The 16,303-nt window shown below is 41.6% G+C and overlaps 1 protein-coding gene across 1 annotated transcript in view; it reads left to right on the top strand.

Moving 5' to 3' along the window:
- Positions 1 to 16,303, top strand: part of FBLN5 (fibulin 5) — a 56,568-nt gene that overhangs the window by 15,996 nt on the left and 24,269 nt on the right. The window contains exons 4-5 of the mRNA XM_069018110.1: positions 1,142 to 1,193; positions 2,341 to 2,583. Of these exons, the coding sequence (XP_068874211.1) occupies positions 1,142 to 1,193; positions 2,341 to 2,583 (295 nt within the window). The remainder of the gene's footprint in view (positions 1 to 1,141; positions 1,194 to 2,340; positions 2,584 to 16,303) is intronic.

Below are 16,303 nucleotides of genomic sequence, written 5' to 3'. Positions count from 1 at the left end.
ATAAATAAAGGCAGAATTCCTCCATATTTGGAGGACACTTCTAGCAGTGGTTTTGTGCATTCATATGTGCAAGTGGCAGGTGCAGTCCAAACAGTGCCATGTGTTTCACTTCATGTCCTGTCTCTAGGTCCTGCAATGACCCACTTCCACTGACTCACCCCTCTAACCCTTTGTCCCCCATCTCCAGATTACTACTTTTCAAACATCAACTAAGTACTTTATTCTTCCACTCATTTCCTCCATAAAGTCCAAGAATAAGTGTCTTTATAATTAAGAAACAACAAAAAAAGGAAGAATCTTGAACACACTCCATCCCTCTACCCTCTGGTTGTTTCAGTGGTTCCTGTTTCCTGGATATTTCTTGCTTACATTCCTTAGTACAACCTATTTACTGGAAGATCCTGTGCTTGTGTCAATTGCTGAATAGCTGAAGGCCCATTCAAAATCTAGGAAGAGCAGGGAATAATTTTAACAGGCTTTGAAACCATCATCACCAGGACTTTCACCGGTTTAGAAATGCTGAGGTCACTGAGGAGGTGCTGAAGACTCAAGGCTGCAGCCCTAATAATGACCAGCACCACAGAATAGGAAGGGACAAGGCTTCTAGTAACAGTGAATGCCTAGAATGTCTTGTCTACAGATTTATCCTCTAAAAATTACAAGGTTTGGTGGAAAGGAAGAGCCTTACTTTAATTGTTATGTTTCAACGGTGGCTACAGATCAGTCAGTGGCTAACGTGTCATGTGCTGAATGGGCTGTCTGGGGAGCTTTAGAGCCTGTGAGAGACATAGCAAGTTCCTTTGAGATGAACCCCCCTGCTCTGGCAAAAACAAGACCCCAAATTAGAAGACTGCAATTCTGTGCTAACAACTCATAACACATTGCACATTGGTGACCCTTGGGCAGAGGAACAGCCTGACACTGCCACCACCTAAGGATGCCACTCCTGGGCTAAGGGGCTGGAACACATGCTGAGGCCTCAGGTTCATGCCTTGCTGCCTGTCCTCTGGGGAAGGGACTTTATTTTGATGTACTGCATCATGCTGAACAATTATACTAATTATAATAATCCAGATGAGCATTTGATTCTGCAAACCTCTCATTTCACAGTCACTGAGTGTCCTTTTTTCTCTCATTTTAGCAGCAATGCACTAATGGGTTTGACCTGGACCGTGCCTCTGGGCAATGCTTAGGTAGGACTTTCATTAAATCAATACATTTAAATTTGGGTTCAGAAATTCTGAATTTATTGAGTTAACATTGTGCTGCTCTTACTATGTTTTAGTTGAAAAGTTCTTACTGTGTGACAAATATGTGTGTTTGTATACATGTATATACAACAAATATGTGTATATATAAATATGTGTGTGTATCTTTACATATCACTGATCTTTGACATTGTTGAGCTACTAACAGGCTGTCAGGGCTACTCAAACAACAGTGATGCATTTTGATAAGGAGCTCAGTCTAGTTGCCAAAGGACGAGGATACTCTCCTTCTCTTTCTCCTTCAAAGTCAGGATTTATTGTCTTTGGTGCCTGTCTCCACCTGCAGGCTCAGAAAAGTCTTCCATTCTCAGCACTGAAACCACGTAAACTGAGTTGAGGTAGTGTAAGGAAATCTGCTCTTTGCCCAATAGCATCTTTTTATCAGTGGCATTCAGTCTCCAGGGCAGCATCTTCTACATGCAATAAAGTCACTCAAACAGAAAGGGAAAAACCTGCAGCAGATTGTTTGCCCTGCCATAGCCTACTGCTTCTGTGGCCCAAGAACCAGGGGAATGCTCAGTTTGGCTAAACCAGTTGTATCTTTCTAAATTTAATTCAGCAACATTCTCAGCCAAAGCAAGAAAGAGGCCTGAACTGTGTCCCCAGATCTGAACATCCCTAACTTTTTCTGTGGGAGGGAACTCAAGACTTCCAAAGCAGCATCCAAATTTCACAGCTGGGCAGACAAACCACCAGTTTCTGAAATCCTGATCTGCATGTTGTGGTTTGGACAGAGCCTCTAGCAGGAAGAGGCAGTAGCATGCTGCAGCCATGTGTAAATCAGTGTTCAAACCAAACTTCTATGGAATAGCAAAGCAGTCCTTGTCCTCTCCCTCTATCCTCTAATAGTGAAGTAAAACAAGTAGATCACAGGATATGTTGAATATATATGGGATGTTTCCTGTTTTAGTACAATCTAACTTCAAAGTGAGGCTCCACAAGGAAGGATTAGCCTTTTTGATGGAGAACAGAAATTTTTTTTGCACCGTTTTGCAAAAAACATATTAACTATTTTTTTGACAGGTCCCATTAAGGAGCAATAGCTCTTTTAACTTTTGCAATTTCGTTCCAGATATTGATGAGTGTCGGACTATTCCTGAGGCCTGCAGAGGAGACATGGTGTGTGTCAACCAGAATGGTGGCTATTTATGTGTCCCCCGAACAAACCCAGTGTATCGGTCACCGTATCTGAGTCCTTATTCCAATGTTTATCCACCGCCCCCAGCACCAGGCCCTGTTCCTAACTACCCTACTGTTACAAGACCTCTGATTTGCCGATTTGGTTTCCAGTTGGATGAAAACAATCAGTGTGCTGGTAAGTAGTAGAAATCTTCCTTCTATATTTTCATTTATATTAAAGCTTGTCTGCCATTGCAGAAACAATTGTCTTGCAGTTGTCCTTAAGTTATTGCAGCAGTCAAGCCCAGCATTTTGAAGTACAATTTTTTTTTAGGATATGAGCTGTATGTTTCATATCACCATTATTCAATGCAAACTAAGATATGATTCAATCCTATTATTTAATTAGGAAAGCCACTTTCATGAAAGAAGTAATGTTTTTATGAAATAAACAACCACCTGATGGCAGGTGATTTGTCAGTGCATCAAAAGCATGCCTTTTATGCTTATGATTCTGCCCATGAGAGAGAAAGTGGCCTTTCATTTGAAGTGTTAGGTGGGGCCTGGGGAAACTTGGCTGTATGTGAGCTGGTCTTTGACAAGAAAAAAAAGCCCAAAACAGAGATTTTTTTCTCTTTCAACGGAGATTTTTGCCTCTCTTTAGACTAAGAAACAGCATTTACTTCAAAACTGCTGCAGAAAAACACAAGAGCTAAAATGGACTTGTCTTTTGGGCTTATTCTGCCCTATTGTCTGAAATTTCTGGCAGGACTTGGTTGCAGATGATGTACTTTGTTTGTTTCCCTACTGAAGAGACCACAAGAGCTTCCCCCACAGGACCACAGGAGCTTTGAAAGTCTAGAGTTAAATTCAGCTACACTGGGACACATTTTGAATCACTGTCCTTTCCAAAGTGGGAAAAATGTATTTTCTAACCAGCACTCATAGTAATACTGACTGGAAAAATTTAAAAAAAAAGGAAAAGAAAGAAAAAAAAAGAAGAAATTATAAAACGGGGGGGGGGGGGGGGGGGGCGGTGTGGTTTGAGGAGTTTTTAAATCCTGGGATAACTGGAGAGTTTGCTGTAAAAGTAAGCATTTTTACTATCTGGTCCTTTGAAAATTGCTTCTAGTCTTTTTCATCTTAGCAAATTGATCAACCTCTTATTTTATCTGCTTTGTAGATTTCCAGGAGTGTTTTCATTTTGCTCACGTTGCTGTAGATGATTCAGGAAATGGGGTTGTTAGTAGAGAAGAAGTGCTGAAATGAAAGTGGAAATGAAACCTCTGAATTATATGGTCTGGTCTGCTCCATGCAAACCAGAATAATCAAAACAGGTAGATTTAGGAAACTTTTACAGTGAACTTTCCAGCCTCCAAAGGGCACATATGTTCCTATCCATGCTGGCAGAAATGGGAGGACTAATACTTTTTTCAGTCAGGGCTGTTCACTTCTGTCATTTTACTTTTCAAATATGTGGGATTTAATTGTAAAGAAAGTTTGGTGATGAGAAACATTAATAAGAATGCATGGGAAAGGACAGGCTGCCATTTGAGTACCACAGCAAGCTGGGAGCAGTTTTTGAAAGTCCGCATCAGATTTGAATTTGGGCAGATGATGTGCTAAAGGAAGAAAAACAAAACTAAAAGAAAACAAGACCTGTCAGGGGTCTTTGCTGGGGTTAGATTTCATTCTTTACTTAGTGAAATTCTCTGAAGACATTCACTGTCTTGATGCAGTATTTATTGTTGTATCTGTGTACCTTTTGTATCTGTGTGCCCAGGATGGAAAGTGTGGTCACCAAAGGGAGTGATTCGGTCCATGTCTCACTGTGGTGATGGTAGAAAGGCCTGATCCCATTTCCAGGATTCCTGGAGCAGTTATCAGGGTTATGTGCAGTTCCATGCTTGAAGTCCTTGGAGGCAAAACACCAGGGAACCTTGACAGGGTCCTCAGGAACAACCAAAATTTTACCTAGGTCATTCAAGAAAGTCTGAACCAAGGAATCATGGCATCCATAAGCCAAATATAAGCATCACTCATGTTAATGGTTTTTCAGTTGCTCTGTGCTTACCTTCTTGTCCATCTTCAGCATGCTCTTAGGATACAAAGCACTTCAAGGGCTAATTTTGTGGTGGAATGGTTGAAAAGAGTGAACTAGAAGTTGTTTTGCCCAGTAGCTGAGCCACTATGTAACTTACAGGTTTGTTATGTTGGTGTTCAGACACTACCCTCCAGCACCTTCTTTCCAAATGAAATTAGTCACAGGTATTTCCATTAGAGATGATGAGATTTTCTGCTACTGACTGCAGGGGAACCAGAGTTATTCTCATGAAATTGTGTCTGAGCAATCTGCAGATTTTAACAGAGTACACATTTTTGTCTGGTCAGATATCAGGTTATGGATCATGGTCACATTTTACTGCTAGGGCAACAGAAATCTTTACTTTTGCCTTGAATTTCAGTCAAAACAGCTTATTAAATACAGGAACCTTTTCTGGGAGATTGGGAGATTTGCAGCCTCAGCTTTGAAGCACTGAGGTTGTTCAAGAGACTTCCAAAGTGAAACAGGACAAAAATTTGATCTGAAAGCTGTGTGAGTTCTAACAAGATCCTTCTTTTGCTTTTTTCTACCTTTCCACAAAATGTAGGGAGGCTGCAAGAAGGTCGCTCTGTCCCCATCTGGCACCTGGCCTGCTTGCCGAGGCCCCACATTCCTTGGCTCTGAAGGGAATGTGCACCCCTGGTTGTTCACATCACATTTCCTCTCATGGGGCTGCTATGTTTCAATGCAGCAAAACAATATAGTCTCTTCTTCTCCCTTTCAAGCTTTTTGGCCTCATCCTTTCTGGCCTGGTCATAGGCAGTGGTTAGGTGTCCACAATCCTTCCCTATCCTGGTCACCACTCAGTCTTGCCAAGACTCTTTCATCTCCAGATTTTGTCCTTTGTGAAAACAAAGCTTTTCCTGGCTCAAGTGCCTCTCAAAGACACCTGTCAGTGACGACTTTGCCCACTCCAGTGTCCTCTGTGGGCTGCAGAAGTACCCATAGCCATTTGTGGTAGCAGACAGAGAAAGGGTTTAATGATAATTACTTCTCAAGTCTTCTGTGGGTTTAATTCCTAATACATGGTATTTCTTACCCCTGGAGTTGCTGAGTGCTTTGTATTTTGTATCTGTAAGTGTTCTGTGTTTTCAACAGCACGAAGTTTTTATAAATCATTCCAAAGCAGGTTGGGAATGATTTATAACCACAATTAATGCTGGAATAAAAGACCACATACAGAAAAAAGCAAAGAACATCTAGTGCAAGAGCACTGTTTGAACTGTTAGTCTTCTAATATTACTTCTCTATAAATACAGAAGGGGTTAGTCATAATAATGACTTTTTGCCCAAGGAACTTGGTCTAGTAACTGTTGGCTCCAGTTTACTGGAGTGAGGGCCCGTGTTCTTGCATTATGCATTCATAAGCTGAGAGCTCTTTCCAGTTTCCTTTCACTCCACCTTGCTGTTTCCTGATTTACAATGATCTTCAAAACATGCCTCAAACACAGATCCTTCTGGGCATTGTGGAAAGAACAGTAGTGGGTTGGCTCTTATTATTGCTTTCCCTCCAATTAATGCAAACTCACAATGTGGGGAGATGATGGGGTTGGAGAGGGTTGAATAGAGATCAGAGAAAGCAGACCTCAAAGACAGAGAGGTAGATGTTAGGAAAAGTACAAGCATCAGGCAAGATGAGTATGACCTAGAGACAAAGAGAAGGGAGGAGGACAGAGGAGGTGATTATAAAAAATACCCAGCATAATTGTTATTCTTAAAGCAAATGTTAAAAAGAAAAAGGTAATGGAAGGATGCTGTCTCCAAGTATAAGAGAGAGTTGTTTTTCATGCCCCATTTGTGCAGTAGTCATTGCTTCAGCTTTCCTCATTTCTCAAAGATTGTCAGGACCTCGTACATTCCCCACCTATGGGTCCCCAGTCCTACATTTGTGGAGTGAAACTCCTTCCTTCAAAAGATTACCTTTGCACAGATGGGTTTTAGATCATTATCGTTTATATTACAAGCATACCTAAAACCCACATCCAAGCCTGCAATTGTACTGCCCTGCCTTGTGCACAACCTCATTAAGAGCAGCCTATGTCTAGATGAGTTTTCAAGCAAAATGAAGGAACCAGATGTGCCTGTGTGGGGAAAGGAGAGGGAAATTAAGAGACAGAGAAATGAAAGGAAGTGCCCAGGTCTTGCATCAGGCTCATGGCTGTGCTGGGATAAAGCCCAGAATTCCTTATCCAATGGCTTAGCCACCAAGCCAGGCTGCCTCCTCCTAATGACTTTCCTAGTGACCTCTCTGGGCATATAGAAACAGGAGGAAGAAAAGTAGGGAAATGCAGCAAGGATATTATGCCTTAGAGTTTGTATAAAGGACAAACAAATGAAGTTGACTCCTGCCATTGCCTTTTTTAACCCTATTTTGTTCAGCTCTCTGTCTTTCCCTTTTCCTCTTGTCTGTCAGACAATCTCTTTTGCTGTTCCAGAGGGCCAGTTCCTGAAGGCTATGCATGATCCCTGTTAGGGAATGACTGCCATCATGTCCAAATTAACCAGAAAAAGAACGAAAGATTGCATGAGAACAGGTTCTGCAAGAGGCTGAGCTCAGATTTCTGAAAGTATATGTAATTGTTGACAGCTCCTGATTAAACTAAGGGCCATGATATGTAACCTTTATTCGTAGTATGGTTTTCCTGATGGGTTTTGTATGAGGAAACATGAATTGAGACCTCATCCTGCCATAGCAACAGAAAAGTTGCCTCTGAAGCATCTCAACAGGTTATCGTTGTTGGCTAAGGCTTGGTTTGGAGGAGTTTGTGTTCAGTTCCTGGCTTTGCCATAGATAAGTGTGCCATTCCTGGAGTCACCATCACTGGAAGTGTTCAAGAAACACCTGGACATGGTCTAGGGGACAATGTAGTCAAAGGTTGGACTTGATGGTCTCAGAGATCTTTTCCAGCCCAAGTGATTCTATGATTCTGTGCTGGGTATTTTGGGGCTAAAATGAAATAATAATTCATTCTCAGGATTATACCAAGGAAAATTTCACAAGGGAATGATAGGTGTTGAGGTGACTTCCAGACAAGTATCATGTAAAGATACACAGACAGGATAGAAAGGTTCCGTTTAATAATCCTACAACAGTGAAGCTCAAGGTGACACATGTGGAACTCAGATACTTCCCCAGTTGTCCTGATTCCAGCCAGGACGGGGTTCATTTTTTGCAGTAGCCAGGAGGGGGCATGGCCAGGACCTGGAGGTTATTCTATAGCCCCTCATGTCGTTGCCAGGGGCAGGCAGAGGGATTCGGTCTTCCAGGGAGAAGGAGTTCCTTCCATCTGAGAAAATTCATCCAGGGTGGTTTATTGCTGAAGGCTGCAGTGAGCATTTCTGCATGTGAATCACTCTCTCTTTTGTACACTTTTATCATTAATATTGTTGCTGTTACTGTTCATTTTCTTATCTCATTGCTGTTTCCAGTAAATTTTTCTTATCTCAACCTGTGATGCCTTTTGTGCTTCCATTAGGAGTGGGGGAGGAGGAGCAGCTTGTGGGTTTTTTGTGGGAGAACTAAATTGGAGAGTACCATTCCTAAGCCACAACAGCAGTGCACTAACCTGGCTGGAATTCAGGGACCACTTTTGTCTATATTTCTGCATAGATCAGAGGAGAGGGGAAGTCCAAGGCCTTTACCCATATCTCCAATGTGCTTCAGGAATATCTGTGCTACAAAAGCTTTCAGCAGCTATTCAATCCTGCAGTTTTTCAATTATCTTCTACTTATGCTGTACCTGTTTCATGTTTTAGCACAATTCAAGATGGTTTATCCTTGATTATTTAATGTAATGAGACTAGACAAGCCAGGTAAAATAAAAATGTGGAAAATACAAACTATATAGATTAAGGTACAAGACCATATGTCAGGACAGTAATGAAAGAAGGATCAGTAACATCCTGGAGTACAGACGTACTTAACATAGTCCTGTTCCATTGGATAAACCCCCATTGTACAGCTCCAGACAAACATAACTAAAATCTTCTAGATCTAGCCTCTACGCTTCTGATCGGATGGCCTGATCTATTCACAATCCCAGCAACCTTCATAAAGGTAATCACGAGCTGACTATAAAATAATCATGGGTTAAAAGGTACATCTGAAAACACTCAGAGCTCCTTCCTGCCTCAGGAAACCATTGCACCAGCACAGAGGATGGGCTGGGGCTGAGGAAAGGCAAGACCCATCCAGCCGCTAGAGCAGGGTTCATCAGTAGAGTCATTCCTACAGAAATTTGACCATCAGTAAAGGTATCCTATCCCGCTTACCATGGGAAATGAGGGTGGAAATGCTGTTTTTCACTAATCTATTTGTGGTAGAGAAGTCAGCTTGATAGAAAAAGCTGCTGTATGTATCAATCTGTAGCAAGGTAAACTGAGCTTTCTGTGGCTTGGCTTGTTCCTGCTTTCATTCCTCCGTAAGTGCAGTGTGGGAGGAGTACAGTCTGGTGGTTAAAGCACAGGCGAGTGCTTCATTTATTTGTGAAACTTCTGCTACTAACAAAGAAATTGATAGAATCGAACCAAGAAATATAACATGCAAGCCAAGAATGCTGGCATGTTATTAAGAAAATGGGCACTCTGTGCACTGGAATGAAAAATAGCAGGCTCCTGAGTATGGCAAAGTGTAACAGTAGGTGCCCATCATTCTGCGTGTCAGTGCCTTTCAAGCACCACTCACTGAGTGTATTTATGTGTCATGGTGTGAGAAGTGAAAACAGAATAAATACAACTACAGTATAGCCACAACTGAACTTGAATGAACTACAGTCATACTGGGTAGGTAGCTGGGCAACAGCTGGAGACAAAAACACTTAGACCCATGATTACAGTCCCTATTGACTTTGGTGAAGATCTTAAAGCAGAAGCTCTTGCAGTGAATTTATTAGGTTTAAGTTAAGCTGTCTTAAACCTAACCATAAGTATCTTATGGTCAGGGAGTCAGGTAACATATTTTTCTCCTGACACCACAATAAGGATTTCCTAGATTTTGTGACATTCCTTGACATTTTAAGGCCAGAATAGACAGATGGTCAGATCATCATCTTATGATTAAAAACTGTGACTACCGGGAGTGTTTGAATTTGCTTTCAACTTTACCTTGAGCTAAACTGATTCTGTGGAAGTGTGCATCTGCTGTGATGGGAGTGATTAAAAGTTTTCTAGTTTCTTTTTTACTGAGCTGTGAGCCAGGAGGGAAGCACAGTGGCATACTGAGGGGGATAGCTGAATGAGAACGGGTCATGTTAAAAAACATAATGGGTTTGTGCACAGAGAAGGGGCATAAGCACAGAAGGGACAGTGTCCATGTCTTGTTAGATGTGTAGGCTACAGTCCAGACACAGGAAGGTTAAAATCTCTCTAGACTGGGACCTCTCTATTTCATGATGTGTTTCAATTTTCCCTCTTTCTTGGAAATGTATGATACTTTGGTATACAAGGTGGCAAGAACCCAAGAATCCCATCTCCCTTGAGATTTGTAGACTACAGAGGGAAAGGGTATGCAAGGAAAAGAGGTTTAACGGATACTCTGGTTTAATGGCCTCAGTTATGTTTGGTCTCTGAACTGGGGGTTATTGGTCACTGGGATCTGAGCCAGACAATACACAGACTTCAGCTGTCACCAAGAGTTAGTTGGCAGGAGGTTATATCTGACTCAATTCAGAGGAGTAGTAATCGTGCCCAGCCTGCCATATCCTCTGGCATGTGCTGGCCAGGGCAGGGCTTGCACCCCTGCCATTAATCTCTGAATGATTCCTTGGACTCCCTGCTAACAGTGGTTTGATACGTGGGGCTTTGTTGCTGCCTTGCCTTTATGTCTTACTTCCAGGGATTTCAGCAGTGCCAAATCAGTTAAAGCCACTATGTACTGATTAGCTCTGTCTGCTCTGGAGTAGATTTCATGAGCTTTCCCTTATGGAATAGCTGTCATGCAAGACAGTCCCACCAACTAGACAATTCCAAGGCTTAAAAGAAAATGAAGTCACTTAACAGTGCTGGAAAATTGACAGGTGTCATGAGTACCCTTCCCCAATCTGTCAGGCTTGTTTTTCTCTCATCTTCCTGTGAGTGACACTTTCTCTACCTTCCTGTGCCATAACGTGCAGAGTTCAGTACGTGATAGTCTCTCCTCACCTGGAAGGCTGATTTATTTTCAGCGCCCTTCATAGCACCAGCACTCTGCTCAGGCCTATGTTAATTTTTGCATGTATTTGCATCACCCACAATGCCTAGAGATGGCAGTGTTCTCAATGACTTAAAAGTCAGTTTTTCTTGGCCGCTCCCTTATATTTTTTGGGTCAGTCTTGTTTCTTTTCATTGGGTTCCAGCCTTAAATTGGCCATGGTTATTTGTCACAATATAGATGTTAAGCCAAAATATATAGAAAATATGAATTCTCTTCTTTGCCAGTATAAATCAGCCAAATGGACCATATGTTTTGCCAGACTCTATAGGTAGTGATAACATGCTGGCAATGCTCCTTTGTCTTGTCCCTAAAACACCAGACCCATGACAGACCTGCCACACAGAAATAGAAGAGCCACCTGATGTTGTGTGGAGTTTAACATGCTCTGACCCCTTCATCTGCCAGTTCCCTGCCTTCCCATTTTACTACTTCAGTGACATGAGAGAATTTTTCAGAGAAAATAAAGCTACTAGAAGATAAACATGAGTTACAACCAGCCCTTTTCAGGGCAGTTGTTTCAGCATTCTGCCTCTTAGCTGGGACGTGCTGCCCATTGGGGCTGACAAGATGTGCTGAAATCCATCTTCAGTTTTAACACCAGCAAAACCTTCTCTTCTCTTCTGTAACTCATGGTTGCAGGTGCTCTTGGGCATCTGCAAGTTTGAACATACAAACTCATAAGTCTGTCTGGAAAATTTTCTTGTTTTTTCTGTGTATTAGCTCTACATCAGTAACAGGCCACTACACTGAGAACAAATCTGTTTGTATTCATGAAGCATTCAGATACTGAAAATAAAAGAAGTGCTTGAAGGTAAACAGGGAGAGCCTAGGAGGAGAGAGAGAGGAATGCACCATAAATTTGCAGGATCTGAAAGAATCCACAATCTACTGCTTGGTTTGAGACTGTGTTGTTTGGTTTGAGTTTCCTTTTGTTTTTTCCACAAAATAATTTTAATGTCTGCTTTGTTATAATATTTTGAGCTTGTTTTTATTTTCTAATTTTCTTTTCCTTTTTTTTTTTTTGTGGTACAACAAACATATCTGCAGCTAACACTGAAGGGGAAGATTGTATAAACAGTAATACAGAAGTCTAGGAAAGCTACAATTGTGGTCAGGAAATTAAGGTACTGGAACCCAGCAGTAGGTGAAAAGATAACCTAATACATGGTCATCTGGTGGAAGATGATCAATAGAAGGCAGTGATGTGAAAAGCAATAAAGCTTTAGGCAGTTTCTGGCAGTGTTACTAAGACGTCTCATTCCAGAAGAGAGAGCAAATAGTACTTCAGCATGTTCTGTTGAGAATGGCTCCAACCTACTGACATTAAGTGTAAGTACTTTACTACCAGATAAATGTAGATAAGTTTATGGAAATCTCAGTATAGAGCAGCAGCAAGTTGGGGGCATTATTGAGGCTGACTTTGATTAAAAGAGTGAAGTGTATTTTAAAACTTAGGGTAAGATGACAGTAATTGGAACTGTAAATAACAGAGAAGCAGAAGTTTGTATGGTGGGTGGTACAAAAGAATTATTATTGCTGAATAGGGCATAATTTGCTGAAAGGAAGGAAAATTACTTTTAGACTGAACATAGTAAAGCCCTTTATGGCACTGCAGTGTATCAGGTTATACAAGAACACACTAGGTATGTTGTAGTGGAGGAATAGTACAAAATGTAACAGTAGAATCATTTAAAAGCTGCCTGGAACAATTTTTAGCAAGAAAGAGTCTCACACAAGTTGGGGGTGGGATAGGTGTTGTCAGGTGTAAGTTGCTGTACTTTTGAGTCCTTTGATATATTTCCAGCTTCCAGTGTGCACAGAGGCACAAAAGAAAACAGCATGCTTTATCTAACACTGCAGAGAAAAGTTCATAGCATGGGTAAGAGCCTCCACCCTTTAAATAACATTTATTGTCACTGTGGCTGAGCAACACAAAGCTGAGATAGCTTAAATGGGTAGCCTGACATCCCCTTTCCGAAGGAGGAATCTTGGAGCAGTGCAGAGTCTGTTTGCCAGACTGCCACTCCTTAATCCTGGAGCAGGAACCAGGCCAGGGAGAGGAGATGTGATCTGAAAGCTATAGCATGCTGCTAATTTCCTGCTATTGCAAACCCTGTGGGGAATCCCAAACCCGGCACAGGCTGGACCAGCCTTGGACCATGCTCATGTTCTCCAGAGGTAGACTGCAGCAATATATACAACGCTCATTGCCAGCAAATCACTAAGCACTGCATCTGGAGCTTTATTTCAGAAGCAGATTGAAATTATTTTAATTAAAAGCACACTGACTTTGTGATGGAGTAGCCCAGAACTGTGCATTTACAACTATCATTTGATTTCATGCACTCATCCCAAAAGACTGTGGCATGCCAGCTTTAGAAAGGAGGTGCTCTTCCCCACTAAATCAGTGCTGTTTGAAGATACAGTTCTGTAAAACCTATATTATGTTTTTCAGGTGGTACATTGCATTTTGGGACAAAATTTGTTCTCATTAACATTTTTAAGAGGTTTAACTAGTCATAGATGAAAGTGGCATAAGAGAACTTTACAGGGTTATACATAAGACTTCAAACACTGCCCATGAATTTAATTGAAAGAAGTAAAAAGTTTATCTCCATGTTCCTCAGGCAATAAGCCCAAATACAGATTTAAGCCCAGAGAACTATGGCACAGGTGTGTCCTACACAGACTAGAGAATACCTCTAAAGGTAATGAGCAGCTGACAATTTGCAATATATCCATTAATGGCCCAGCCAGTCACATGCATTCTGGAGCTGGTAAGTGACGTATATTATCTAAAGATACAAAATACCATCACATGCTGCTCTACAAAAACCTCAAGCTGACATGTAGAAGCTTGAGACATGAAACTATTTCAGAAATACGTGATCCATCCATGGTTCATTCCCTTTGACCAGGGAGGGACATGAAATGCTGAACTAAGCACTGTCTGCAGTATCTGATTGGAGATGATTAGAAAGACTGTGAATTGTAGAATGCTAATCATGCTAAGAATTTTCTAGGCCTGCTCCTGTCCCGGAGACTGTGCCTTTTAAAATGGTCCCTTGTGTGACTCAGTATGACCCAAGACCTTGTGGCAATAAGGGGCTAATAAAAGAAAGTACTATGATAAAGAAAAAAATGTAAATTAACTTTCCACTACAGCAGGCCCACATGATGGAAAATTCACTGGGATGTGCCTTCTAGAGAGTAAAAGCAGGAGTTTGCTCCAGGAATAATCACAGAGATTAAATGTTCCTGCTGGTTGGGAACATTGTCTCTTCTGTTTATTTATTTACTTATCTTTTTTTAAATTACCTAAAGAGAACATGGGTTTTTTTCAGGCCAGGCTACTTGGAAATGAACCATTTGGCTTGGGAATGCTCAGTGTGAACATGTGTCTTTCTGAGCTTTCATGGATAATGTGAGAGCTGGTGGGACTGCACTGGTCCTATGGCCAGCCAGGTTTTCAGCTTGTAGCGCTAGTCAGGAATTTCTGAGTTCTGGTATAAGAAAGGTAGGCTTACCTTGACGATCTGGGGACAAAAGTGTGCAGGCCTGTAGGTGTGAGTAGTGCAGTCTGCTTCTGGGTTTGTACAGCATCCAATGAAATAGTTCACCCACCTCAAGGTTGCTACTAAAGTAATCAGAGACTCACATTTGAGGTATTTTCTCTTAAATACCTCCAAGGGAAAATTCAAAGTGCAGTCAATTTCCATTGCCTTCACAGGCACCCAATTCTCCCAATCCTTCTGGTTTCCTGGCATAAAAAAGACCTGGGCACACTGAAGGATATGCAGCAAAGGACTGCTGTGGTGGTTAGAGGGTGGCAGCATATGTCATACAAGGAGAGGTTGAGAGAAGTGGATTTACCCTGCCTTAAGAACATGAGGCTTATGAGGAAACTGTACTGCTTGCTGCCTTCCACTGTCTAATGTGAGTGTGTAGAGCAGATGAAGCCAGATCCATCTCAAAAGGCATGTGGACAGGAACAGGTAAAAGTTGCGACACGGGAAATTCTTATTAGTTATAAGGAGAAATGTTATCACAGTGAAGGTAGTCAAACACTGGAACAGAGGTTCAAAAACTTTGTAGCTAAAGGTTGTACCCTTGGAGAAATTCAAACCTCAACTGGAAAAGGCCCTGAGCAGCCGGACTGAGTTGTCCCTGCTTTGAGTGGAGGCTGGGACCAGATGACTTACAGAAGTCAACTTTAACATGCCTTGTGCAATGGTTCTGAAACTGCAGTGCCTGAAGTGCAGTAGCCTGTGTCTGATACTGCTCTAGCCTTTGATATATTGAAGGCCCCCATGAAATGAGATATTCTCTTTTTCACATAGACTATGAGTTTTAGCACTGATTTTAAAGTGCTGTAAGATCTTTGATTGGAGTGGGGTGCTTTTATATTTGCTTTGGAGGCTCTGTTACCAGTTACGTGTTACTCAAAACTCACATCACAACCCCAGGGTCTGCAGGCAGTGAGAATTAGAAGGCCGTTTTAAGAAGGGCGACCTTCAGATCTCTGCCCAACTCTTGGCAGCAACTCTTGCCAACTGCTCCAGGAGCTGTCATGATTGACTAAAGAGAGTGTTATGCTTGGCACTAAGGGCATTGGGGGCCTTATCAGGTGAGAAAATTGTTTTTCATATTTCATCTAAGTTTCAAATCCGTCCATGTGTCAGCATGCTTTATAACAATCTCAAAAGTGCCACAAAGCCAAGGTAATTCTTGTATAAATGTTAGGACCTTTTGGGCTCTTTTATAAGCAAAGAATGGGTAGTGGAAGAAAGCCAGTGGAGAAGAAAAATCTCTGCAAATACTGGCTTCCAGGCTCAGACAGCTGTGTCCTCATTACGGTTAATAGCAAAGAGCTATGAATGTTGGGCAACATTCCCCTCTGAGTGTATACATAGCAAGCCATCTATTTATTTATTTCAGTGGTGGTGATCATAGGAAAATGCCTATAACCCCTGCTCAAATAACTGGCTTTAACTCAGATCTGGCATTCACTGCTTTATAATGCTTGAACCACATTTTCTTGCAATGTTCCAAAAATTGCCGCCAGCCAAATAGGTTGCAAACTGTCCTGGATAAATGAAAACTATGTGGTTATGAGAGGTTTACTTTGTTCCAATTAGTGTGTGATGTGGATGTCTACTGGCAGTTTTTCCTGCTCTCCTTACTCTCAGTTCATGGCTCCCTGAAAAAAGAGGTGTTTCAACTCAAAGGGCTTTTCCCATCTTTCTCTCTTTCTCTCCCTAACCCCATTCAGTTACCTGTAGGGCCTAAATGAACACAGGAGATTTCCAGATTTGTGACATTCTGATATAGCAAGATCTCAAAGGAGATACGCTGAGCCTATAGAGGCAGAAAGTTATGTTTTGTTTAGCCCCAAGAACTGCCAGTTTTGAGCAGGACCATGACAGGTTCTAGATGGTTGCAAAACTCCCAGGCAGGACAAGATGTGAGGCTGAAATGGCATTAAAGAAAATTTCTAATAAAAGTTATGTAACATTTGCAGGAGTCCTGGCCCCCACCTGTAAATCAATAAATCAATTGAGATAAGGGTAGATCTTCTTCCTCTGTATTGATCCTGGCATAAAACAGAAATATTGATCTGGA

Source organism: Aphelocoma coerulescens, chromosome 5, assembly GCF_041296385.1.
Source record: "Aphelocoma coerulescens isolate FSJ_1873_10779 chromosome 5, UR_Acoe_1.0, whole genome shotgun sequence".
Taxonomy (NCBI): Eukaryota; Metazoa; Chordata; class Aves; order Passeriformes; family Corvidae; genus Aphelocoma; species Aphelocoma coerulescens.
The sequence above is the reverse complement of the archived record's forward strand: the minus strand, read 5'-3'. Positions and strand labels throughout refer to the sequence as shown.